The following is a 25,428-nucleotide window of genomic DNA, read 5'->3' on the forward strand; positions in this document are numbered from 1 at the left end:
CCCTGTGGAGAACCGGGCTGAGGGAGGGCTGCAGGGCCACAGGGTGCCCAGGGCAGGACCCACGGCAGTGGTAGGACAAGCCCCTATGGTGGTGGGACTGGGGATCACCTCATGGTTTTGGGCTGGGGACCATCAGGTGTTCCTCTGGCCAGCCCCAGGACTTTAAGAGACAGTTTGCATTGCAGTGGTCCAGCTGAAGTGGGAATCGTACCTATGCTGCGTAAAATAGCTGGACGTGAGAGCCACTAGGCAAGCTGTCGTCCTCTGCTACTCATTCGGTGCTCAGATCCAACAGGGACCGCTCACCTGGACGTGTGGTAGATCATAGATGGATGTTTCTTTTCAAGGGCGCTCTCCATACTGAAATCACAGCCTCAGCTTCGGTTTTAATTCCATTTTTATTCTGTAAAAGTTTAATATTTTGCTAAAAGGTAGTATAAAAAAAAATACTCAACAGTGTGATTGGAGTAAAGCGATACACAGACAGCTAAAAAGACGGCTAGAGAGCAGAAAAAGCAGGACAACTAATCACTGAAGAACAGTTATAAACAGCAATAAAATTAATGTCTACATTAAACTAGCAGTGCAAAGATACAAACTGGAAGCAGCTTTACATTAAAAATACAGCCTTTTAAATACAGAAATAGCACCAATTTACAGAAGACAATCAGAAATGTAAACGTGGCAGGTAGATTCAAGTATAAGTAAGTTATACGCTCACCCTCCTCAGCAACTGCCTTGGGACAGAAAGGTTTCACAAACCCTGCAGAACATCCTGGGTACGCACTTCACCTCAGTGCAAATACAAATTCTGCTTCTCCAAAGCTACTTTGCTGATGAGTTGTTCCTAGTTTATTTTACTTCTTAGCTTTCAGTGAAGACAAAGATAGGAAAGGTAAACTCATTCCCTCTTGACAACCAACCTTTCTCCCTTACTGGTCTAGTTAGGCACCTCAGGTACTACAAGTAGTGTTGATCCCTTCGCTGCTCAACTGCTTCAGTGGTTCCACTCCTTCAGTCCCGCCCCTCCTATCTCAGTGAGAATTCTGCATTGACAAAAACAGGCCCAAATCTGCTTTCACAACCGAGACCCATCAAACAGCTTTGATCATGAGGGTGTTGATCCTCATTTCCAGACCTGCTGTTTTTACGGAAACTCAAAACTGGAAGCAGAAATTGGAAAACTGAAGATCCATTTTCAGTCCCTGCATTTTCAAGTATAGTTAGGTTAGTTATGGCACAGAATAACATTACTGACAAAGCAAGGCAATTTTTGCAATGATGCTTCAACTGGACCGAAGAGCCAATATTAGCTCTAATCCTCCTCTCTGCTCCCAGCTGCCATTTCACTAAAAGGCTGCATCGTACTAGAGGGGAAGAAAAAAGACAAGGTGTGGAGAATCAACATCCACCCTGTCACCCTGTACCCTAGCAGCCTGTTTCCAGCCCCAAAGGCAACAAATGCACGCTAGCAGAAGTGCAGGGGTGGCACCGTGCCAATTAACACATTGCTTTTCAAAGTGAAATTAATTTAAGTGGGCGTATAAGAAGAAATAATTCAGAAGCAAAAACTGTAAACTTCCACAACTGTAGTGTAATTAAAAAGAAAACCAAAACCTCTTAAAATTTAGCAGTCTGAAGATTTCTCTTTACCACCCCTGAATTTCCTATGACAATTCTATTATAGAAATTTTCTGTCAACAAGGGCTAACCAGCCCTCCTTATAAGGCTGTTATTGGTCTATTCTAAGATAAGGCCACATTACTCAAACTCCCAGCTTCACTAAAATTCTGTCTTAAATTCCATTTTCATAATACATTTCATTATAAAAATAAAAAACCTCATCAAGTCCCTAACCCCCAAAGTCCTAGCCTCCCTTGACCAACAAAGTAGCACATCTGACAGTGTACCTACCTGTGGAAAACCAGTACCAGTATCAGTACCAATGAGAGAAGAGCTGATAATGCTGGCCCCTATGTTTGCTAAAAATCCAGAGTAACGTGACGTCAACAGCAATACTTTCTGTCTTTTAAACAGGAAACTGCACAAATTTAATTGCAGATTGCTACACCAGTGAAAACATACCCAAGCATAAGAGCATTCACTCTTAAAATTATGTCCTATATTATTAATAGCACCATCCATTATTTGAGGACTTTGAATGTTAACTGTCACACTTTTTTCCTCTTCTCCTAAGGAATACAGATAATTTTCTTCCCACTTCTAAAATTTATGGCTCCTGCTCTTTTCAGCTTCTTTTTATGGTTTAGATAGATACGTGCCAAAAGATAAGATCTCCCTTGTCTTCCAAGTACACTCAAATGCACTATTAACTAGTTACAAAATTCCCATAAGGGTTAGGCACTTAAGTACATACCCTGTAAGTAGACTTAAGTAAACCACTAAATAGGCACTTAAGTAGGCTCAGGTTAGACTGAATCTAATCACGTGGTTAATGACTTACCAGTGTTCCTTGGTCATAAAGTCTAGACTATATATTTAAACAGGAGATGAAATCTTAATGCAGCCCTCTCAGGGGCTCATCACCTCTCAAGTTACTTGTCAAACTTATTTAAGGAATCAGGTTTTGCATTCTGTACATCTAAATTGTACATTTTGCTCAGAGTAAAAGAAAAAAAAAACCCAAGGACTAATACAGTTCATTAACACAATTATAAAAATGTTAACATTCACAGTTATTTTGGTCTTAATATTTTTCACATGTATACATTCAATCATATTGTGTTAAGTTATTATTAGGCTTTTCTAACCACAAGTGCTGGGCAAATTGTACAACAACTAACTGACATTCAAGTAATCCTACCCTGAGAAAATCTGTTACTCCGAAGTTGCAAAAAAACTTTTTTTGCACTAAATCCCACTCTAATGTACAAAATAAATAGCAAGAGGCTGCACTGTGGAGGCAGGATTTGACAGATTGGAACCAAGGAAGCAGTTGCTCTCGCAACTGCAGGAGTTTATCAATTTCACCACAGATTTACTCAGGGTAAGTAGAGTACATGCAAAATGCTTGCCCAAGTAAGTGCTAGACATCTCACTTAAAATCATGAATAAAGAGCCCCTGGGGACTCCAAGGAAATCTGTTCGTATCTCCTCACAGCAATAGAGTTTTCCAAATTAAAACCCCAAATACAATTTTATGCCCTCGAGGCCGTGGGAAGCACAGCATCTGAATTCAAATCAGTACTGAAGGAACAATTCAGTAAAAGGTTTTCAGTACCAAGGATGATTTGTGAAGAAGGTGGTTAAGAGAACTGGTGGGTGAATATAGCGGGGAAGCATGCCAAAAGGGATGACATTTTAATGCGCTCTTCTTGCCAGATAAGAGCTTGTTCTCTTGCAATAGATACAGGGTCCTAGGACCATCTGCCCACCCTTTGCAATGAGTGGAGTTAGTCAGGGCTGGTACTAGAGATTTCCAGTCTCCTCTGCACAGAGCTGGCATTTCTGGTCTGGTTGCCTTCATTTTTCTTCCATGCAACAGGGTCTCCAAGACTTCCAGGAGTTTTGAAAAATGCCTCATGACGTGCAGGACGAATGTTCTTGGGAGTGAGAGGAGCTGATGAAGGCTGTTTGTGAAACAAAGCCAAAGTGATTCAGTAGGGTTTTCTCAAAGCCTACATGCAAGCACGCAAACAGAAGACAGCTTGTAGACATTAAGCCCTGTACCCTGCTACTATAGGGAACCATGTCACACATCCTTTCAGAAGTTCCACATGAAAAGCTACAGGCTTTGCCCCTGCTTTTTGTTCTGGAACTGTCTGCCAGTACATCATTGCTGGAAGATCTATCTCATTTCCAACTTAAATGTATTCATGACTAGTTCATACTCATTCATCCTTATGCCAATCTTGTCCTTTAGCTGAAATGGCTCTTTCCCTTCCTTGACGTTTTCCTTGCTTTCATTATTTGTTAGCATCAAAACAGATCTAAAATTAGTCTCCTAAACCCTGGCCACTTCTGGTTTGTGCGACTCTACTGTAACCTCTAATGCTAGTATCTGTAATCAGATTGGCTGCCAACCAGTCTCTATTACAGCCTTTTTCTAAAGCTCGAAAAAGATAAACATAAAGTGAAATTCATAAAGCTTCCAAAAGTTCAATCTATTTGTCACTGCATTAGACAATAGGAAAACAAATCACAGATTTAAGAGTGTAAGCTAAAGTAATGCCAAAATGTCACTGCTAATAGTTGTAAAGACCCAGGTACCAGTGTGACATGCTGTTTCATGCCACTCATTGTACTTCAGATAAATGAGTACACTTCACTTCTGAATTTCTTATTTTTTTACTCTAAAAGTCTGTTTCTATGGTAGATTCTAAAAAATATCTTTATAAAAAAAGATCAACAAAACCCACAAGAATTGTTGTTTTCCCCAGTTCTGATGCTGCTATTATGTTTCCATTAGTGAAGAGAGATCAGAACAAGTGTGAGGAGGCAACCCAGTACACTACTACCTGAGCAGTGCTGCAGCCAGCTGACTCCTGAATTATGACAAACAATCCTCCTGTCCACTTAATATGTTTCTGTAGCCACTGCGTAACACACAATGATCGTGCCAAATGGGGAAAAAATACTGACTCGGATTTCTGGGGGAAAAATCCTGTAACTTATTTTCTTCTCTATTCCTGTAAGACTTTTAAACATCAAGATTTTTATGACTTTAAAATTCCTGGAAGATTTTTAAAACTCACCAGTTCACCATTCAGGGCTAGACGTGCTATGCTGGGCTACGTCTTTAACACTGTCACAGAATCACAGAATGTTAGGGATTGGAAGGGACCTCAAAAGATCATCTAGTCCAATCCCCCTGCCGGAGCAGGATTACCTAGATCATGTCACACAGAAACGCATCCAGGGGGGTTTTGAATGTCTCCAGAGAAGGAGACTCCACAACCTCTCTGGGCAGCCTGTTCCAGTGTTCAGTTACCCTCACTGTAAAGAAGTTTTTCCTCATATTTATGTGGAACCTCCTGTGTTCCAGCTTGCACCTGTTGCCCCTTGTCCTGTCAATGGATGTCACTGCGAAGAGCCTGGCTCCATCTTCATGACACTGTCCCAAGAGTTGCCACCACTACAGACGGACACACAAACTAAGTGGAAGACACCAGTGCCCAACAGCGTGCCAACCTACCACTCTGACATACGGGCACCAGCCTGCAGCACAAGCTGCCTTCAGTCCCAGTGACCTGGCACGGCTGTTTCATCATCAGTCAACCACCTTTCGCTCTTACCTGCTGCAGCTTCAGAAGGGTCACCGGATGTCCCATACACATGGGGGAGTCCAGTTTAACAGCACCGCAAGACCTCGCAAGCACGGGACTCAGGTGCAGAGCGGGGTGAGCTGGTTGCTGGGGCTCCGCCGAAGGTGCGCATGAGACCTTGGGGGTAACTGCTGCCGTGGTGCCTATGAAAACAGGCGTTGGTGATGCCAGGCCAGACATACTGAAATTCATGGAGGTGGCAGCAGCAGCTGAGAAGGAGCCATCGGGAACTGGGGAAAGAGGACTGGTGATTGTGGGAGAACAGACGACAGGGAAGGAAGCCAAGGCTGCTGACGGCACCACGACATAGGGGACGCTCAGAGAAGGTAACTGGCTTGCAGCCAGGTTGATAGCACCAGGGGCTTGGTTTGCAGAGAACAGGAAATTAAAACTGCTTAATCCTAGACCAAAGAGAGAAAAAGCAAGGCATTAATACAGTTGACAAATTGGAATTAAGCTATTATAACTTCATCTAGAACAGGAAAGAGGGATGACAAAAAAGAAAGAGATAGGTTGCCCAGGAAGAAAATTTTGACAAAAAAGAAAAAATAAGGAAGAAAACTGTCATAAACCTGTGACTCTTCTGTCAAGCTCCCTTTCCTTACCTTCCTCCATCTCCCCCCCTACTGCCTGTTTGCTATATCTGCATCCATTTGCTTTGTTCGTATTAAGTACCAACCACACACCTTGCTGTTTTCTGCTTCTATCTTCAGTTACAAGCAACATCTTGGCTAAACAAACTTTTTTCACTAGCAGGAATCATATCCTCTGCTATATGAAGACATACCCATTGCTTTTAATAAGAAAAACAAAAAAGGAAAACACCCACAAAGATATACCCCAAGGGCGCTAATTTTCCTGAGAATGGCTGAAATACTGTTTTGAAAGAGAAGCTGCTCCAACTCCCAGTTTGTCTGACCTTGCAAAACAACAAGATCAACATTTTCAAACTGAGCGTCTCTGTCTTATAAGTGAAATCCCATAGACCCCACTCTGTGCCACAAGTGAATCAAATACTAAAGCAATAGTCATGGGAATCTGCCACACGTACCCTGTTCCCATGAAACACTCTTCCATTCCACACAAACACAGGCATGGAAAATAGTGGACACAAAATCCTTTTGTAGTATTTTCAGCTACTTCCTCCCCATCCCTATTGTGTCCTACGAGCAGGCCTGGCTACACTCCCAGTGCCTCAGTTTTTGTGGGGTTATCCTCATGATGCACATGACAAGACAGTATAAAGTTTGTAGATGACTAAATTCACCCATCTGGGTGCCTTACTGCCATATCTAGACTTCCAGCTCCTCCGAGCTTTGAACGCTGGATAGGTGTCTTCTTTGCTGCACATAATTCAAGCATGCAAACCCCACATTATTCATCTCTATTAATGTCTGGGTAACTCAGAAAAATGCCTGTATTTTCACAGAAGCAACAGTTCATCTGGAGTCAAGAGAATTCAGAGCTATTAAAACTACTACAGAGAACCGCTGACAGTTTTTGTGCCAAATACAGACTTATTCACCTATCTACAGGTCTCCCTATTTGAACAGCTCAGTGAACAGATGCAGAAGTTCGCGTGCGTCTAGATCTCATGGCTGTCCTTACCAGCAGTAGGCTGAACATAAAGATACTGTGGTAGAAAAGGATGATTGGCATTTTCTTTAGAGATGTGCTCTTTTCCTGGAGAGGGTTCATCAGGGTCTTTATTCTGAGACCATTTTTCTTGCTCCTGAGAATCTAAAGGCTTAGTAGACTCCTTGTCTGCAGCCTCTGGAGCAGCAGGACTTGCAAGGTCAAGGTGAAAGGCTTTTAGATGTTCAGCAGATGTACAGCCACTTCCTGGGTTAGATTCTGCCTTGGGTGACTCAAAAGGCTTCTAAGCAAAAACAAAAGAGGAAATGATGAGTCCGAACTGAAATAACACAGTATCATGTCTCTCAGGCACTTTCCTCAACTACAGAATAAAATATGCACCCGTGCAAAGGGGCAGCACAAAACTCATTAGCAAGTCACCAAGTTAAAAATTTTGTTTGAGAGTTTGAAGAGCAGTATTAGTGATGCCTAAGCCCTGTGCTGTAGTTCACTTTCAGTACTTGGAGACACTAGATAAGAAATACCTGAGCTTGGGGATTAATTTCTCTTTATTGATAAGGAAAAACACCTGTTTCAAACTGCTTATATTCAAACACTGATAAGACCTTGAGCCTGACCCCCATTTTCAGTAGTTAAGAAAACTATGAGACAGATGCACTTCACCTTCATCGCCATCTCCTCTCTCACCAGTCTGCTGCGGGCAACACTGGGTATGAGAGAGAGGGACTCAGGCTGGAGAGTAGGAGGAAAGTACAAATCACATTTGCTGTAGCTCAGCAGAGTAAGCAATGCTGCTGCTGCTGCCTGGGAAAACCCAAACTAACAGGAGTAATAGTCACATTGATTTCTTCCCCTCTGGCAGGCTGTTTTGTTGAAGACAATGATCAGGACACTGATTACAAAGAACAGATGACCATCACTTCACTATGCAAAGCAATCACAGTCCATTTTCCCCTGGTAATGTGAAAACATCTCCCAGTTAATGCCTATACTTCCTGGCACAGCACCCTTACAGTTCTATTAACATGTGGGAGGCAGCATTTGTATCTGTAATAAGAGTGGTGTAGTGAATTTTCACTTCTGAAACACTGTCTTGGGCAAAAGTCTTTCCTTGCTAACCAGAAGCCTAAGTGATAATGAAATTCACTTCTTTACCTTGGGTACTACAAGTGAGAGGGGCACATCACTCTGTTCCATGGTCTGCTTTTTAGCAGCTGGCTCTTCATCATCTACAGGTGCAGAGGGCGATGCGCACTTGGGGGAGCTGCGTTTCTGGCAGGCAGCTGCAGGTACAGTGGCCTGAGCTTCTGCCCTCCTGTTTCCCGCATCTCCTGTGGTGGGCAGGGTTTCCCTCAAGTTATTTTCCTGAAGACCGCCGCACAACATAAAAAGGGATGAAGAGGGGAAGCACAGGAAGGGTTGGTTGGGGAGCAGAGTAGGTTTTCCATTTTCTGTTTTGGAGGCTGCTGATGTGGGAGGATGTAGAGCTTGGCTGCTGATACCATTTGGCAGCGAGAGGCTTGGCACATCTGCCTGAACCACAGGGAAAACTACCTGAGGCAAAGGGTTAACACAAAAATCAGAGTCTCCAGGAACTGGAAGAAGGGAGAGAGGTGAGGTTATACTTGGGTTCCTTGCTGAATATAGTACCGCTTCTGTGGCACAAGCTTTATTCCTGAAAAAAAAAAGTAATGAAAAGGGGAAAAACATTTAGTCCAAAAATAAATTCCTATTTTTTCCTTAAAAGCAAGTAGGTACATTGTTGGATATAAATGTGGAAAAATTCCCCGCCCCCCCCAATCACTACTTTTACACAGTTTACAAGGAGGGTCACTTCTTATTATTTCTAATTACACAGAAGCAGACATCAGTTTTTTGGGAGAACAATAATGCTTTCGGTTGCACTTGACTGAGTCAATCATTCACAAATTAATTCAAATTAAGATAGGTGTAGAGAAGACCCACTGATACGACAGAGAGGCTCTTCCATGGAATCACGATTTGCTCAGCCTACCTAGACGACAGTTCAAAGGAGGCAGGGATGACCTATATAAGCACACATGTGATGAAAAACTGCTGAAGCTAAAGGACAACAGTGGTACAAGTACAGGTGGGTATAAACTGGCCGTGAAAAAAAAAAACCAAAAACAACAAAGCCACGCTGAGACCTATCACCATTAAAATAGTGATAACGAGACTCTCTGGCAATTTTCTATCTCACTCCCATCAGTGGAATCTAGCCTTGAACTAAATGTGACAAGCATGAAGCTGAAACTGGACAAAAGTTAAGACCAACCTACCTAGTATCTTCCTCTATTTTCTGCCTGCAGACAGCTGCTAGATTTATCATTTTGGAGCAATATGCATCTGAATTCACAATAGAGGCTGAAAGAACAAAGGAGCAGTCAATTAATAACAGGTAGGTTTACCAAGCGTATTTTGATACTGGCAATATAAAATAATTGATATAATTTTTCTATCCTGGCACATTGTTATAACACTCACTAATCACCTAGAGCCAGAACCTGCAAAACACTCAGAACTCTCAGTCCCACCGGGGAGGTGCTTGACATCACGATTTCCTATAAGAGGGAACGGTAAAAAGCCCTGTAATTGCTTAATCTGTTTTAACAGCTATCCATTAGATTGTTACAGTAAATTCTACTATATTAGGAACCACAAAGTAAGGCAAGCTTTTGTGGCTAAAGAATCTTTCTTTATCTGTACCAAATTTTAATAGAAGAAACTGTAGTATAGTTGCAGTTAGTGGAGAACAGAAATGTTTACCAGAAAACAAACTGCAGATTCAAGGCTGTGTGGCCCAGATTTATCTCATCTAACTTTAAGCACTTGACTGGAGGGTCCAAAACAGAAGTCTCATCACATGGACAGTAGAAATATAGGCATCTCCCAAGGATAATTCATATATTTAATTAAGTTGATCCACCCGCTCAAGTGCCTGAAAATGATGGGCCCACATTTGGGCAGAATCAGCAGGATACAAAAGAACGTGCTTCCTTAGGAGTTACCTTGCCTCTCTTGACGTGGGCTGTTGGGCTCAGAACTGACCTTCCTTCTGTCCCCTTCACAAGGCTGTGTGCCATTAAATGAAGCGTGACGTGTAAACCTTTGTTTTCCAGTAGCGCAGATCTGATACGGGGCACAGGCTCCTGTCTGCATCCCTGGCAGAGGATCTGATGTTGGGCTATGCCCTCTCGGCTCATCTGTAGGAACATAATTTTGTAACAACAGTCCTTCAGCAAACACAGTTCATAATTTAGGCTTCTGCCATGTTACTGAACTTGGCCATAAGAGAAGAGGTAACTTCTGTACCATCCCAAATCCCACAACACTGAAGCAGACCTAAGCTCAGTAGCACTGACAGACAAGATAAGGACTTCCCTCTTTTCCATTCCACGGCAGCTGCAGCAGCAGCTACACTCTAGTGTGCATACCCAGGAGGACAAATGGTACTAAGACGGCATTAACACTATCCTTCACTTTCACTTGGTCCTGGCACTGGCCTGACCCAAATACATTAGCAAAGAGCTGTCCTTTGCTCTGGCTTCCAGCCAAGAATCAGCAGCTTACAGAGATGCTCTGGCCCACCGCCTCCTTCTTTGCAGACAAACCTTTTGTTTGAGGGGACACGTGCAAGAAACAGGCCTGCTCTACCTTGGTAAGTCCCCTTACAAAGGCAACAATTCACTGTCTAGTTATGACAGAATTACTGAGATTTGTCAGTGTAAAAATACCAGCAAGATACAATATCCTTCAACATCCCTCCACAGCTCCAGCCCTTGAGCTTAAAGTCTAACACGGGCAAATGTTGGGCTGGCCAGCAGTTAATAATCACAGGGTGGACTATGAATGCCAAGCCATTCTTTACACACGGAAAACAACTTATTACCACTTGGGAAGGGATTGTCAAAACAAAAAGAAAGGAGATGTGAAAGGAGATACTGAAGTTACCGATCTTTCCAGGGGATTCCACAGGACCAATCCACTTGAACGCTGGTTTGCGTCCTCGTTCCTCCGTGACATGAACTTTCTTGATCAAGCTGAGGCTGGTGAGAACGTTGGCGATATCATACAGTCTTCGTACCTTTGCTAAAAGGAAAGGGCAGAAATAGTCAAAGACAGACATGTTTACAATGCATACAGTACATATTTACATGGTAATTTCATTCCAGAGTATCACCACAGCTTTCATAGACCTGGTGGGTAAAATCAAATTGGGATGGACTTAAGCCACCGCCTGTGAAGTCAGCCATGCCAGCTCCCACCTGCTTGTCACTGCTTCTTCATATCTTAGCTGCTCATCCACCTTAGCTGCTCAGGTTTAAGCCCACCTACCTCATTCTGACAGAAATGTGTTAGGGAGTGATTACATCATCAGATTGCCCAGAAGAGGCAGCTACCTCCATGTGGAGTAAAGACAAGCACTTGGATGCAAGAGGCACATGAGTGCACAGCTGATCACAAGAGGATACATATTTATCATCTTAAAAATCTAACACACTCAGAAAAATCTCAGTGACTCCAATAAATAACGCATTTCAGCTGAATATGATACTCCCAGGTTGTCCCACTGAGGTAGAATTTTAAGACTGAAATGCAAGTACTTTATTTTAAAAGTACTTTAAAGACTTAAAATAAATTTTAGAAGGATTATTTACTAATACTGAGTTTTTCCATGTTGTCCAAGGGATATAAGTACTAATCCCCACTAACTAGAAAGCAAACTGTGCCATCCAGCTGTGAAAGATTTCTGGGGTAAAAAGGAGAAGTAACATTTCTGCAGAGAAGAAAATGAATTCCATTAAATTAAACAACATTTTTAATTTCAGTAAGTTCTGAAATGTCATTCAGAACACTACAAGGAACAGGGTTAAAGTATGAAAAAAAATTCAAACAAAAAAAAATTTTTCTTCATTGTGAAGATAAAACTTGGGTGATAATTGTCAAATTGACTCTTCCCCACCCCAAGCTCTGTTTTCACAAACTGGCATTTGCAGTTAAAAAACCCTCAAACCATATTTCAGCAGAAGATTCCTGACCTGTTCTTGCCATTACCTACTGGTGTCAGTCCAAACATGCCCCTGTTTTCGTTACTCACTGATTGATCAATTCATCTCTCAACAGCCAGCTTACTTTTAAATTTGCTGTGGTCCACTGTATCCTGGGTTTCTTCTATCAGTATCTTTGCTGCGATGTCCAGTGTGACTATCTTGGTCTTGGAGACAAGGAACAGCATGACAAACTTTTGGCTCATAATCCGCAACGACTTGTCCTTTCTGCTGTTTGAAGATGCTGTGTTACAAATAATACCCAAGCCTCTTAGCATATGTCATCCATCACAGTCAGAAAACTAGCAAGTAGGTTTCTCACACACAAAAGGGGTAAAGTATTTCCTTGTTGGGAAGCAGAAATCTTTTGAAAGGCAGCAAATAACTGAGTAATGAAGACAGAAGTCTCTCTTCAAAAGGCAATAAAAATGAAAGCTTGCAGAAAGAGCTTCCAGAAAGTCACATTCCAAAGCTGATTCTATGTTACGTTACACAGTTTTGTGCCACTGTAATTTTGTGACTCCAATGGACTTTGTAAGTTAAACACTATGTATTATATGGGCAGCATGCAAACAGTGGGCAAATGGAAGATGGCACCTTCTGTCAGGGAAGTGCATTTACTGTCAGATACAGGTGGGGAAAGAACTGTAGTGTCTGGCAGAAGTTCCTGCCAGTCTGGAGGACAGAGGGAAAATCCACCCTCAGACCCATGCTAGGGACAGGACAGAAGGAAGAATTCTGTCACCTCCACAATGAATTCAGCACCTTTTTGCAAAGAATAATTTTTTATTATTTCATTTAAAAGCAAAGCAAGGAAAAAGTCATATAATAAACTGGAGAAAGAGACTTGTGTCTGTGTAATCACATCACACACAGTAGTTATCTTACCAGAGGCGCAATCTGGTTCTGAAAAGTCCAGTAATGGTCTGTCTTGAGAATCTGGAATAGTTTCCTTTTTCCGTTCTCCAAATTTGTACTCCAAATCCTGCTCCTTCTGCTGGAAGAAGGTCATTAGCTCTCCATACTGCAGCTCTCCTGCTTCCTGAAGTGTTTTCAGAGTCTGACTTAGGTTGTGCCAGCCATGCCAACAGTACTGGTTCTTGGCCACACGGCTAACCAAGTGCAATGACTCCAGGACATTCACTATATCATAAATTCGTCTCCGCTCAACTCCTGTTTTAAGAGGGAAGGAAATAAAAGACATAGATGCTCATCTACTTTTAATGTGCTCTTCAGCAGAAGCAGAAGAGAGAACAGGCTGCTCTCTAATACTGAGTGTTCGCAATACATATGTCACTGTTCACCTGGACACATTACTTTAGATCCATCCAAATTTGCACAATTAAGAACTGACTTATATACAGCCAGCCCCATGGTATGATGTTGTCTATTTATTTTGTTAACTGCTGACCCAGCCATGGCTTCAGCTTAAAGCATCTACACTGTGTTTAGAAGAACTGATTGCAGTCTGCCCAGCCCCACTCACTCAGACCTATCCAGAGTGCCCTGAGGTTTTCAGAGCACTTTGGCCCTTCTTGTCAGAAAGCTTCAGAGCTCAGACCTGTACACAAACCTGTGTGTAACAGAGGGCAGAAAAGGGTCTGAGCCTGGGTAGATATAAAAGCTCACTCCTACAGGAACCAGTGGGAGTGTGGTCACAGAATCACAGAATAACAGAATCAACCAGGTTGGAAGAGACCTCAGGGATCATCGAGTCCAACCGTTGCCCTGACACCACCCTGTCAACTAGACCATGGCACTAAGTGCCATGTCCAGTCTTTTCTTAAACACATCCAGAGACGGTGACTCCACCACCTCCCTGCGCAGCCCATTACAATGTCTAATAACCCTTTCTGAAAAGAAATTCTTCCTAATGTCCAACCTGAACCTCCCCTGGTGAAGCTTGAAGCTGTGTCCTCTTGTCCTATCGCTAGTTGCCCGGGAGAAGAGGCTGACTCCCACTTCACTACAACCTCCCTTCAGGTAGTTGTAGACTGCGATAAGGTCACCTCAGAGCCTCCTCTTCTCCAGGCTAAACAACCCCAGCTCCCTCAGCCGTTCCTCGTAGGTCAGACCCTCCAGACCCTTCACCAGCTTGGTCGCCCTCCTCTGGACTCACTCTAACACCTCAACACCTTTCTTGAAGTGCGGGGCCCAGAACTGAACACAGTACCCAAGGTGCGGCCTCACCAGTGCCGAGTACAGAGGGACAATCACTTCCCTAGACCGGCTGGCTACACTATTCCTAATAGAGGCCAGGATGCCATTGGCCTTCTTGGCCACCTGGGCACACTGCTGGCTCATGTTTAGCCGGCTGTCGATCAGCACCCCCAGGACTCTTTCCGCCGGGCCGCTTTCTAACCACTCTTCCCCCAGCCTGTAGCGCTGCATGGGGTTGTTGTGGCTGAAGTGTAAGACCCGGCACTTGTTCTTGTTGAACCTCATGCTGTTGGTCTCGGCCCATCTATCTAACCTGTCCAGATCCCTCTGTAGGGCCTTCCTACCCTCCAGCAGATCGACACTCCCACCCAGCTTGGTGTCATCTGCAAATTTACTGAGGGTGCACTCAATCCCTACGTCTAGATCATCTATAAAGATATTGAACAGCACCAGCCCCAGAACTGAGCCCTGGGGAACACCGCTAGTGACCGGCCGCCAGTTGGACTTTGCCCCATTCACCACCACTCTCTGGGCTCGGCCATCCAGCCAGTTTTTAACCCATTGAAGAGTCCACCCATCCAAGCCCCGGGCAGCCAGTTTGTCTAGGAGGATGCTGTGGGAGACAGTGTCGAATGCCTTACTGAAGTCTAGATAGACTACATCCACAGCCCTGCCCTCATCTACTAAGCAGGTCACTTGGTCATAGAAGGAGACCAGGTTGGTCGAGCAGGACCTGCCTTTCATGAATCCATGTTGGCTGGCCCCGATTGTCCTGCATGTGCCGTGTAATGGCACTCAGGATGATCTGTTCCATCACCTTGCCTGGCACCGAGGTCAGGCTGACAGGCCTATAGTTCCCTGGATCATCCTTCCAGCCCTTCTTGTAGATGGGCGTTACATTTGCTAATTTCCAGTCAGCTGGAACTTCTCCAGTTAACCAGGACTGCCGGTAGATAATCGAGAGTGGTTTGGCAAGTTCATTTGCCAGTTCCTTCATTACTCTGGGGTGAATCCCATCCGGGCCCATAGCCTTGTGGGTGTCCAGCTGGCACAGCAGGTCACTAACCGTCTCCTCCTGGATTACGGGGGGTTCACACAGCCCCCTGTCCCTAATTTCAGGCTCTGGGGGCCGAGTCTCCTGAGGACAACCGTTCTTGACATGAAGACTGAGGCAAAGAAGGCATTGAGCACCTCTGCCTTTTCCTCATCCCCTGACACTACACTACCCTCCTCATTCAGCAAGTGGTGGAGGCTCTCCTTGACCCTCCTTTTGCTGTTGATGTATTTGTAAAAGTTTTTTTTGTTATCTTTGACTGTAGCAGCCAAATCAAGCTCTAACTGAGCCTTGGCCCTTCTAATCTTCTCCCTACATGACCTGGCCACGTCCCTATAGACCTCCCAAGTTACCCGACCCTTCTTCCAGAGCAAATAGGCTCTCTTTTTTTCCTTAAGTTCTAGCCTAAGTTCCCTGTTTAACCAGGCCGGTCTTTTTCCCCGACGGATTGTCTTCCTACACACTGGGACAGCCTGCTCCTGAATATTTAGCAATTCCCTTTTGAAGCACGTCCAGCCTTCCTGGACTCCTTTGCCCTCCAGGACCGATTGCCAAGGGACTCGGTCCACCAGCCTCTTAAACAGGCTAAAGTCTGCCCGCCGGAAATCTAAGGCAGAAGTTCTGCTCTTGCCCCTCCTTACTTCCCCCACTATTGAAAACTCTAACATTTCATGGTCGCTATTCCCAAGACGGCCACCGACCCTCACATCTCCCACTAGTCCTTCTCTGTTCACAAACAACAGGTCAAGCAGGGCCCCTGCTCTAGTGGGCTCATTTACCACTTGCATGAGGAAGTTGTCCTCCACACATTCGAGGAATCTCCTAGATTGCTTCCTCTCTGCCATGTTGTATTTCCAGCAGACATCCGGCAAGTTGAAGTCGCCCACGAGTACAAGGGCCGGCAACCGGGCGGCTTCTGACAGCCGCTTGTAAAACGCCTCGTCCGCCTGCTCATCCTGGTTGGGTGGTCTATAACAGACTCCCACCGTAATGTCCGCCCTGCCAACCTTCCCCCTGATCTTCACCCATAAACATTCAACCTTGTCATCCTCACCATCTTCCTCAATTTCCACACAGTCTAAGCACTCCCTAACATACAGCGCTACCCCACCACCTCTCCTGCTTCGCCTGTCCCTCTTAAAGAGCTTATAGCCATTCATAGCAGCACTCCAGTCATGAGAGTCATCCCACCACGTTTCTGTGATGGCAACCACCTTCCTGCTGTACAGTGGCTTCTAGCTCTTCCTGTTAGTTGCCCATACTGCATGCATTGGTGTAAACGCACTTCAGCTGGGCTAGCGGCCTTGCCCCTGACGCAGGCTTGTCGCCCCTAGGTTCATTTGTGGCTGCCCTGTTCTTATCCCCCTCCCCCATCGAACCTAGTTTAAAGACCTCTTAACCAGCCCTGCCAACTTCTGGGCCATAACCCTTTTCCCCTTCTGACTCAGCTGTTCCCCATCCGGCATAAGCAGGCCCGGTGCCATGAAAGCCGCCCCGTGGTCAACGAACCCAAAATCCCACCTATGGCACCAGTCTCTTAGCCACATATAGCCACCATAGCAAGTGGTCCTCCACTTGCATTTCCAAGGGCACAATTACTTACTAAGCAAAGGCTTCACAAGGTGCAAAGCACTGGAGAATGAGACCCGCTGTTCCCAAATGCAGCAGAAATGAGTCCTCGGTACTGGCTGGGTCTGCACCAATGGGAAATGTATGAAATACGTCCAACTTGGGTTCAGTCTGACTGACGTGAGCAAGGTTGGTGACTGAGTAAGAACAAGTCGGTGGCTCTGCTCACTGTCCCAAGTACCCATGTCCAGCACTGTTTGAAGCATGGCTGTTATATACAACACAGTGCACTATATGCTAGTGGCATCATCTGCACCAGAACAGTTAACATCAGCTGAGCAGAACAAGTGCTAGCCAAGGGGAAATGTTTTGAAAGACTTCCCTGTGGAAGGCAAGGCCTTGATGCATCTGTTTACCCATCTGGAGAATATGGATAATACTTACCAGTCTCAAATGGATATTAGGATAAACAATTCATGACTATTTCCAAGTGTGTGGAGATCCTGGAGCGAAACATACTCCGGAAAAACAAGAGTGCTACACATATCCTGGTGTTTGTCAGGCACCAGCAGCATAGCCCCCTTTGTGGTCTTTCCATAGGTGTTCAGTGAACAAAGCAATATACTTATAGCAAAAGTTGTATTACAACCATCATTCGTTACACAGAGAGCAGCAACATCAGCAGTGAATAATTTTGTGGTCCCTGAATCAAGCGGATACAGGCAAGCAAGGAAGTGAAAATCAAAGGGAAAAGAGCAAACACACCCCGTTCTGGGAGGTAAAATCCCCAGCAGTAAGTTTTAAAACAAAGTTTTTAGTATTTAGGAAAGCAAAGTAACACCATTCCCAACACAAAATGAAGCACTACTCATGTTAAGCTGTACAAGGTTGGAGCATGAGTAGCTCATGCAAACGTAGAAAGGAGTAACTGCAAAATCTAAAAGAACAATTAATTTAAAAAGTAATTTATTTAACTATTTACTTCATTCGAATTCTCTCCTATATCCATGTTCCACTACCAAGGCAAATAAATGAGTATTTCAAGGACTTTCTTACTAGAGTCACATAGGACATCACTCTGTTGTTCCCTTTCTTCCCAAAACAGACACATTTAATTTTTGCTACCTCTTTTCTGTTAAATACCTGAGTTCTAAATGTAGATACAATATTTATTTAGTTTAAGTCCAATTTTGTAAAGCCCTTCCTAGCTAAGAGACAAACTCTCCAAGGACTCAGATCTTTTTGTTATTGGTGTGACCTGGCTGAGTCTTCTCTCCCAAGTTTTATTACTTCTTTCAGATATTTCATCAACTTTTAACTAAGACCAAACGTAACAGCAGACCCTGCAAACAGGCTACTTGATACCTTCTTGCCACCTCAATACAACACATTTTCTCATTCTAGTCTTGCAGGTCTCCTGGTAACCTCCTCTCACAAGACAATATTTAAAGCTAAGATAGCCTTTGTGAAACATGAGATCTTGGAAGATATAATGTCAGCCGCATTACTGAAGTCAGGCAGTAAACCCAACCGATTTCCTACATCTACTAGTTTGTAATTGTTTCCCCAGACATTCCATTTTGACAAAATCTGTTGTTCATAAGTCCTCCTTCAGAGGGTTTGTAACTCGTAACTCCTTCAGTGTTCAGCAAATTGAAAATTTAAGAAAGCAACAGAGTTGGGAAACAGCTGGAGGAGAGATCTGTCCAGTAAAATGCACTGTCAGAAAGCAGATTTCAAAATGGTAGCATTATCAAGCGGTAAAGAAACTTAGGAATATTAGGCATTTCCAACTCTTGATTAGTATGATTAGAAGAGCATCCAGACCCAGGGAAAGGCAGACCTTGAATATATTCTGTAAGAAGGATGATCTTTTGAAGGCCCTCCTGTCGTGTTACTCCAGGTGATCAGTTACCCCATTTTTGCAGATATACATACCAAGAATTGAAGCCACTTCATCCAAAGAAATAGTAGTTTTTTCTGTTGACAATGGATAACTTGGATAGCGAGCTAGAAACTTTTGGCACAAGAGTCCCAAGCTTTTCTGTTTTCTGCTGGGCCTCCGCTTTTCAAATTCATCAACCGTGCAGTCATCTACCACATCATACTGTTAAAAAATAAATGTTAACTCTTTAGTATAGAGCTTTAGAAGCAAGGCATAGCCAAGTGAGGCGTATTCCAGATGTTAGTAATATTTAAACTCGGACTTTCTAATAAGGAAAAAAACATGGTCTCCTTGCAAACACAGAGCACTTGGGTGGCACACTTTTGCTTGCAAGCTCTTTCTAATTTATCAAACAAGACATCTACAGAAAAACTCTTCTCTGTGAGATCATAAAATAACAGTTATGCATAAGGAAACAAAACAGTGAGACCAAACACCCAAGACTAGCAGATGGTAAGGTCCTACTTGGAAGGAATATTTCTTTTTGAGAGGAGGAATATGCCCTTCAACACTTCTGGATCTAATAAACCAGTACACGCCATCAAAGCATTCCTGAAAAACCTCTTTCAAGATATTTTACTGCTATTTACAGTGCCTCTATAACTTTAAGAAATTGGGGGTTGGGGAGGGGGCACAATGCTAAGAGACTATAAAAGGCACCACCCAGTCTCTGAACCTCAGACTCAGTGAAGCTGTTAGCTTAAGTGAACTCTGTAGGATGGCCTGAATATGGTCTTTCTGTCCCTGCAGGGGAAAAGAAACGCAACAAAATTGTGATGGCAAGAATGTGTGAAGAGGTAGGCTTGTTTATTAGACAAGCCTCAGAAAATGAGAATGATGGAGGACTTTTCTGCACTGGTAACTTTGGGGGTTTGCTTCCGTGTCAAAAAAAGGGAAAAAAAAAGTATCTCACCCTCTGGCAAAGAAAAGCTGAGAGTGGTGGCAGCTGTTGAAACCCAAGTTTCTTTAGTTATGAGATCTTAACTGTCCTTTGCTGCTTGTGACTAAGTGACCTTGTAGCAGGCTGTTGCTCTGATTGAATTTTTTGAGTTTTATATGGTGTGGAAATAGCAATATTCTTACAGTAACAGTTTCACATCTTCTGTAAGTTAATGTTCTGTGTGGAGAAAATCATTAAGTGTAAGTTTTATTAACTAGAAAATATTTGAACTCTTTATAGTAGCCACCCCAGAAATGCTATATGATCTTAGCAGGCTTAGAGTGGGTAATTGAACTAAACATTTAACATCAACTGGTTTTTACTTACTGGAAGCTATGTTCGGAATTACCTTTAGAGAACTGTTTGTTCCTTTATGACTATCTAAACTGGAGAATTCTCCAGACCACTGTCACTGTAGATGCTGTAAAACCTACACTTGCAGAGTGATCTGTATCTATCAAATGATGCTTCTCAGCAGGAGGACCCCAGAACTATCTTCCTCTCACTGAATTTACCAAGGAAGGACATTCTACAAGAAATAATCCAGAAGAAGGAAAGTAGCAGTTGGAACAAAAAAAAAGTCTGAAGGAAGAAAACTGTAACGATGCTTATTACAACCTGACATCATCCTCTCCTTGGACAGACTTCCTAAAGCGAGGACAGGGATCAGCCCCAGTGTTGCCTGAGTCTTGGCAAGTAAAAATCTTCCTAACACTTGACCACGCTGTCTGACTACTAGTCTGGGGACTGGGGTGGAAAGGGGAGAAAAAGGGTTTAACTGACCACTCTGCAGGGCTGTTGTGGACATGGTATAAAATTTCAAAAGTATATTGAAAAATATGCCCTCACCATTGTCGAATTGCTTTTGAAAATGATGCCTGTTTTAAAATAATCTGGAAATTTTCTTTCTAATGAGATTCAGAAAATAGCAACAGAAATACTTAAGTTGGGGAAAATTAAACATTTAAGCTCTGCTTCCTTCCCTGTCCTTTTAAGTAATATTCAGGCTCTTGAGGGGTCTCAGGTCAGTTACTATTAAGACAGTTACTTTTAGTCTTTGACAGTCCTACTGTTCAGCCAGTGCTGGGTAGGCAACTGACCTGGGGAATGCTTTACAATTCTGCAGTCTTCCATAGGGAGCAAAGCAATAGTTGGAAAAAAAAAGAGGCACAGCTTAAGGAAGGTCTGAGTCCTAACTGAACATAAGGTAATCGTTACAGGTCTTACCTGTAACGAATCAGGTGTGTCGCTTTGTTCACTGTTTTCTATGGGTCTGAAGAGCTCTTTCTTCTTTTCCCTGTCCCTCATGTCAGGGCTAGCAGCACTAACAAGCATCTTCAGGTTAGCAGTGGGAGTCCAGGGATCAGGCTGAGGTCTGTCAACAGGCTTAACAGGTGTAATTGGATTTCTTTCCGGGGTGCAGCCTTTTTGCTTTGATAAATCAACTGGCTCATTCTTAATGGGAGTCTTTGGGGCCATCCTGGATCGATCAAATATGTTTTCCTATGAAAACCAGAAAGTTCTTTAGACACAACAGGAAGAAAACAGTCCAACAATCAATTTAATTGTTCTTACAAAGGTAATTGTAGTGACTCATGCCTTGGCACTCATAGCTATATTTAGCACAGTTCTTCTGCCTTTGTTGGAAGCGGTAAAATATTCTATATGCTAGTGTACTGGAGGCAGTGTATATGAGATACTGCCCTGAATTACAGAACCTGAGGTCAACCAGTCCAACTTGTGGCCTATCAGGCTTTTAAACTGACTGATATTACAAGACAGCATTGCCCATGAACATAAATCACCAAAATGGATTGAAACTGAAATAATGCATTGGTCATATTACACTTAGCAAGAAAACAGGGTGTTCTGCTTGAAAGGTCCCCAATGAAAAGCCATGCTAGAGATGCAGCTCAGACTGTTATAAAATGTCAAACTAAAGTGGATGTAACTTCATGTGCAAGTGAAGTAAGCTTTGCATCTGCACTATATGCTGCTCAAAACAAGGAAGAAAATCGCTATAACTGTATTTTTTGACTACAGCTAAGAGCTGCTGGAAGGAAAAGTCTAATTCATCAGCTGATTTTTATCATTCTTTGAATGAAGCTCAACTCCCTCCAGTCCCTAGCTGCAATCAAACTTTTTTCATACTTTATCTTCTGGTCCAATTTTACCCCTTCCTCTTACTGCAAGAATTATCACTACAGATCAACCGATTTCAAGGGACTGACTGAAGAAAGCATCAATGGTATCCTTGATCTGAAAGGTCTGTTTTTGAGCAACAAAAGACACTATTTCACTCTAGCCTGTTAGTGCAAATAGCACATGAAGACTAAAGGAATATAGTAGACAGGATACCATACTGGCTTTCTTTGCAGGATATCAAAAATTGAGGTCCAAGTATCCTAAACCTGACACAGAGCAGGACTTCCAGAAATGGCCATGCAGAAAGTTGTACTGTTGCTTTTTGCCCAGGGAGATCAATGTTCTGTTTTAGATAGTCCAGCTATCACTTAATTCTCCTTAATACCCTACAAACAGGACACTCATTTTTGAAACTCTAGCTAATATTGCTCAGTGGTTGCTAGATTTAGTCACCTTGAGTGAAGTGAGAGAGAGAGAAAGCGAAGCAGACAGATTATCATCAGAAAGCTAGCAGAGCTTATAGCTTGCTGGAATTGGGAGTGAAGCCTTTGGAACCACAGCAAACTGCTTTTAAACTGTAAATCAGGCTTGAAGTTGTTTGCTCTTCAGTCCAGCTGTGGCTTTTTTTGGAGCTGGTCTCAAACTGAGCAAGTCTTCTTGCTCAGACTAGGATTACAACTTCATTTTTTTCAAAGTGAGTTTTAAAAATCTAACATGACAACTTTGAGGCCAGATATTGTTATTATGTATTTTATTTTGTGCTGCAAGAAGTCCAATTCTGAAATGGAATATAGCCTGAAAGAAAATGTTAAGTTACTGTTGGTTTGCTGTAAGAACTTTCCCAAGTTACGTTTTGCTGTTTATTTGGAGCAATTCCATTATCACAAGCTGATATACTTAAATAGGTGATTCCAAATATCATCAAGTACAGTCTAGCTAGAAAGCAGAAAGAAGTTCTAGTGACAACTGAAGCTGCCTTTACTAGGAACAGTTCTGTAGCATTCAAACTGGAAACAAATTGGCACATCGAAAGCACTGTGCTCTGAGCACTGATGAAGAACACTTCTGCACACATTCACCGATGAATTAATTACCCAAAAGGATGTAATAAATATATCTCCTTTTACAATGAACAGTTAGCCAGTTGTAACTTACTACTCTGTGATAAACAGGGGTCATTTTAGAGGCCATGCTACTTCTTGGAATATATGTTCACATAGTGTTGTCACTAAATATATTCTTGCAATTTCACATTTGGCTGTGAATCAACACTTAATCTGTAATGGGGAAAGTCTACCTTCCCCTGAAGTTCCTGTTCACTATGGCTGGTGCTAATGGAACTGCAGTGAGGGCAGCTGAAGCAACCTGCTGTTCCACTACCTCAAATTTTCATGTTTGTGCAAATATGAGGTAGTGGCACTATGTGAGAAGCACACGCCTACTACCAACCTTTCAGACCTTTATTTCTTGAATGTCATAATTGCCTGTTAAGGTAAGAAACACTTTTAACCCCTCTCCTCCCCCCCCGCTTTTTTTTTTTTCTCAGTAGCTGCAATGCTGTATGAACTCCTAGCTGTATTGCACAAAACCGCAAGGGCAGTCAGTAGATGTATGAGATTCACCTTGATCTAAGCAGAGATGGCTTACAAATACAAGAGGACAGGAAAGACTGGCTTAATGAACTTAGTCTGTAAGCAGGAATTGAAACAAATACCTGAGATAATAGGAGCTGAGTCTGACAAGAACTACATGATCTTGGGAGAACTCAGATTAGGCACGGACAGCAAGTCATGAATCAGGTCTAGTTCAGGAGACATTCTTGAGCAAGACATGCCCAAGGCCAGGTATCCTGTCTCCTGGGGCAGGAGTGGGAATGATGAGCTTGTTCCTTGCTGAGTGGCACTGCTTAGCCTCTTGACCCGGGAAGAGCACTGTATGGATACAGGCATACTTTTCCAGGCCAGAAGGCAAGCATAGCTGACATGCATCAGCACGGTGAAACTGCTGCTAAATAACAGGACTATACTATTCTCATGTCACATCAGGCCTGGTGTTGGTTAGATTTTGAATGGTGAATCTGTACAAAAGCCCCCTCCACCTTACCCAGTGGTAGCCACTGGGATGCTTGAGATTGCCTAGTGAGTTTTACTTATTAAGTGAAAGCTAAAAACTGTTTCCCTGGGAACAATCCCAGAGTGTAATCACTTCACTTACTGACAACAGTGGCAGGACTCGTGGCTGTTTTACTAGATTATCTTTTTACTTTAACGGTAGCATTGGACACTCCTACGCTCCCAGTGCCGACAGGTAAGATGCTGCTGCAACAGACCAACATGGCAGGACAGACCAGGTGCGGTGGTCCAATGGGCAGCACCCCAAACGCTGCCATCGGGAGCGAGAGGGACACGATCCGGGGCCACACGCCTGGCCCGACCCACCTCCAAGCGCCCCGGGCGGCGGCTGTGTACCCCGGCACTCACAGGGCTGGGGCGCCGCGTCCCCAACCCGCTCCGGCCGGCGCGGTGGCCAAACCCACCGCGCTCCCGGCCGGCCCCGCGGAGCTTCGCGCTGCGCCCGGGCCGCCGTGATGCTCCGCACCGGGAGAGGCGGAGTAACGTGTGAGGGGACCCCGCGGCGCCGGGGACAGACCGGACCTCCCACCCGCCCCCCTCGCCCGCTCACCTTCTGGGCCGCCTCGGCACGGCCCCGCCGCCCCGGCCGGCCGCTCGCCAGGTCCCGCAGCGCCAGGACGCTCACCTCCATCTGCAAAGCGAGAAGGCGCTTTGAGCCCGGCCCTTAAGAGGAGCCGTTACCGGCCCTGGCGGGACGCGAGGGGAGCGCGGCAGCTCGGGGCTACCCTCGCGGGAAGGGGGCACGGGGGGGGGGGGGGGGGGGAGGGGGAGGGGGAGGGGGGGCAGGCGGGCGGCCGCCCCGGCGGGGCGGGCGCGCGGGGCTCTGCCGCTCCCGCCAGGCGCCCTCAGACATCGCTTTTACAATCCGGCCAATCAGGGGTGGCCCGCCAGGGAGCCCGGGCCGCGCGGCCGGCCAATCAGCGCGCGGGCAGGCGGCGCGCGACAGCGGGGCGCGGGACGGGGCTCCCGCCCGCGCGGGACCGCTTCGCTCCTTTTCTGCGCGCGGTCGCCGGCGGCCCGCCCCCCGCCCCCCCCCTCCCGCCGCCGGGCCGCCAGCGCGAGGCGGGCTGTTGGCGGGAAAGGGCCGCCCGAGGGCGAGGGGGGCCGGGCGGGCAGCAGGTGGGGCTGGGGGTTGGGGTGTCTCCATCGGGGGGGTCGGGGCTCCCCTCGGGCCGCTGTGGGGGCGGGTCTGTCGCTGAGGGGCTAATTCCTGACGGGAAAGCGGCGGGAGCGGGGGACAGGGACCCTCTTTCCCGGCGCCTTAAATCTCTGAGGGGGGAGGAAGGGCTGAGGCAGCGCGAGGCGGGTGCGGCCTCTGTGGCTCGGCCACCGGCTCGCAGGAAACGCCGTCGCCTTGGGTGGGTGGTTGGGTGGGCGGCTGAATCCCGCGCCGGGGGAGAACAGCAGCACTGGCGGCGGGTCGCTGCCGCGGCTCCCCGCTGAGGGGGTGGGCAGGCGGCGGGCTGGGCGCTGGGGTGCTGCTGCTCCTCCGCGGGTGCTCGGTACGGGGCCTGCGCTGCCGGCAGCCCCCCT

General features: G+C 45.0%; 1 protein-coding gene across 1 annotated transcript; it reads right to left on the bottom strand.

Moving 5' to 3' along the window:
* Positions 1-3,413: 3,413 nt before the first annotated feature.
* Positions 3,414-24,526, bottom strand: E2F7 (E2F transcription factor 7). Its single transcript, XM_068402208.1, has 12 exons — positions 24,446-24,526; positions 20,846-21,121; positions 18,672-18,840; positions 12,839-13,123; positions 12,036-12,194; positions 10,854-10,991; positions 9,911-10,105; positions 9,182-9,266; positions 8,037-8,556; positions 6,894-7,164; positions 5,256-5,686; positions 3,414-3,590 (listed from the first exon to the last, which is right to left on the bottom strand). Exons 1-12 carry the CDS (start codon positions 24,524-24,526, stop codon positions 3,414-3,416), a joined length of 2,787 nt encoding a protein of 928 aa, XP_068258309.1.
* Positions 24,527-25,428: the final 902 nt, after the last annotated feature.

The sequence above is a fragment of the Nyctibius grandis genome, chromosome 5, assembly GCF_013368605.1.
Source record: "Nyctibius grandis isolate bNycGra1 chromosome 5, bNycGra1.pri, whole genome shotgun sequence".
NCBI classification, from domain to species: domain Eukaryota; kingdom Metazoa; phylum Chordata; class Aves; order Nyctibiiformes; family Nyctibiidae; genus Nyctibius; species Nyctibius grandis.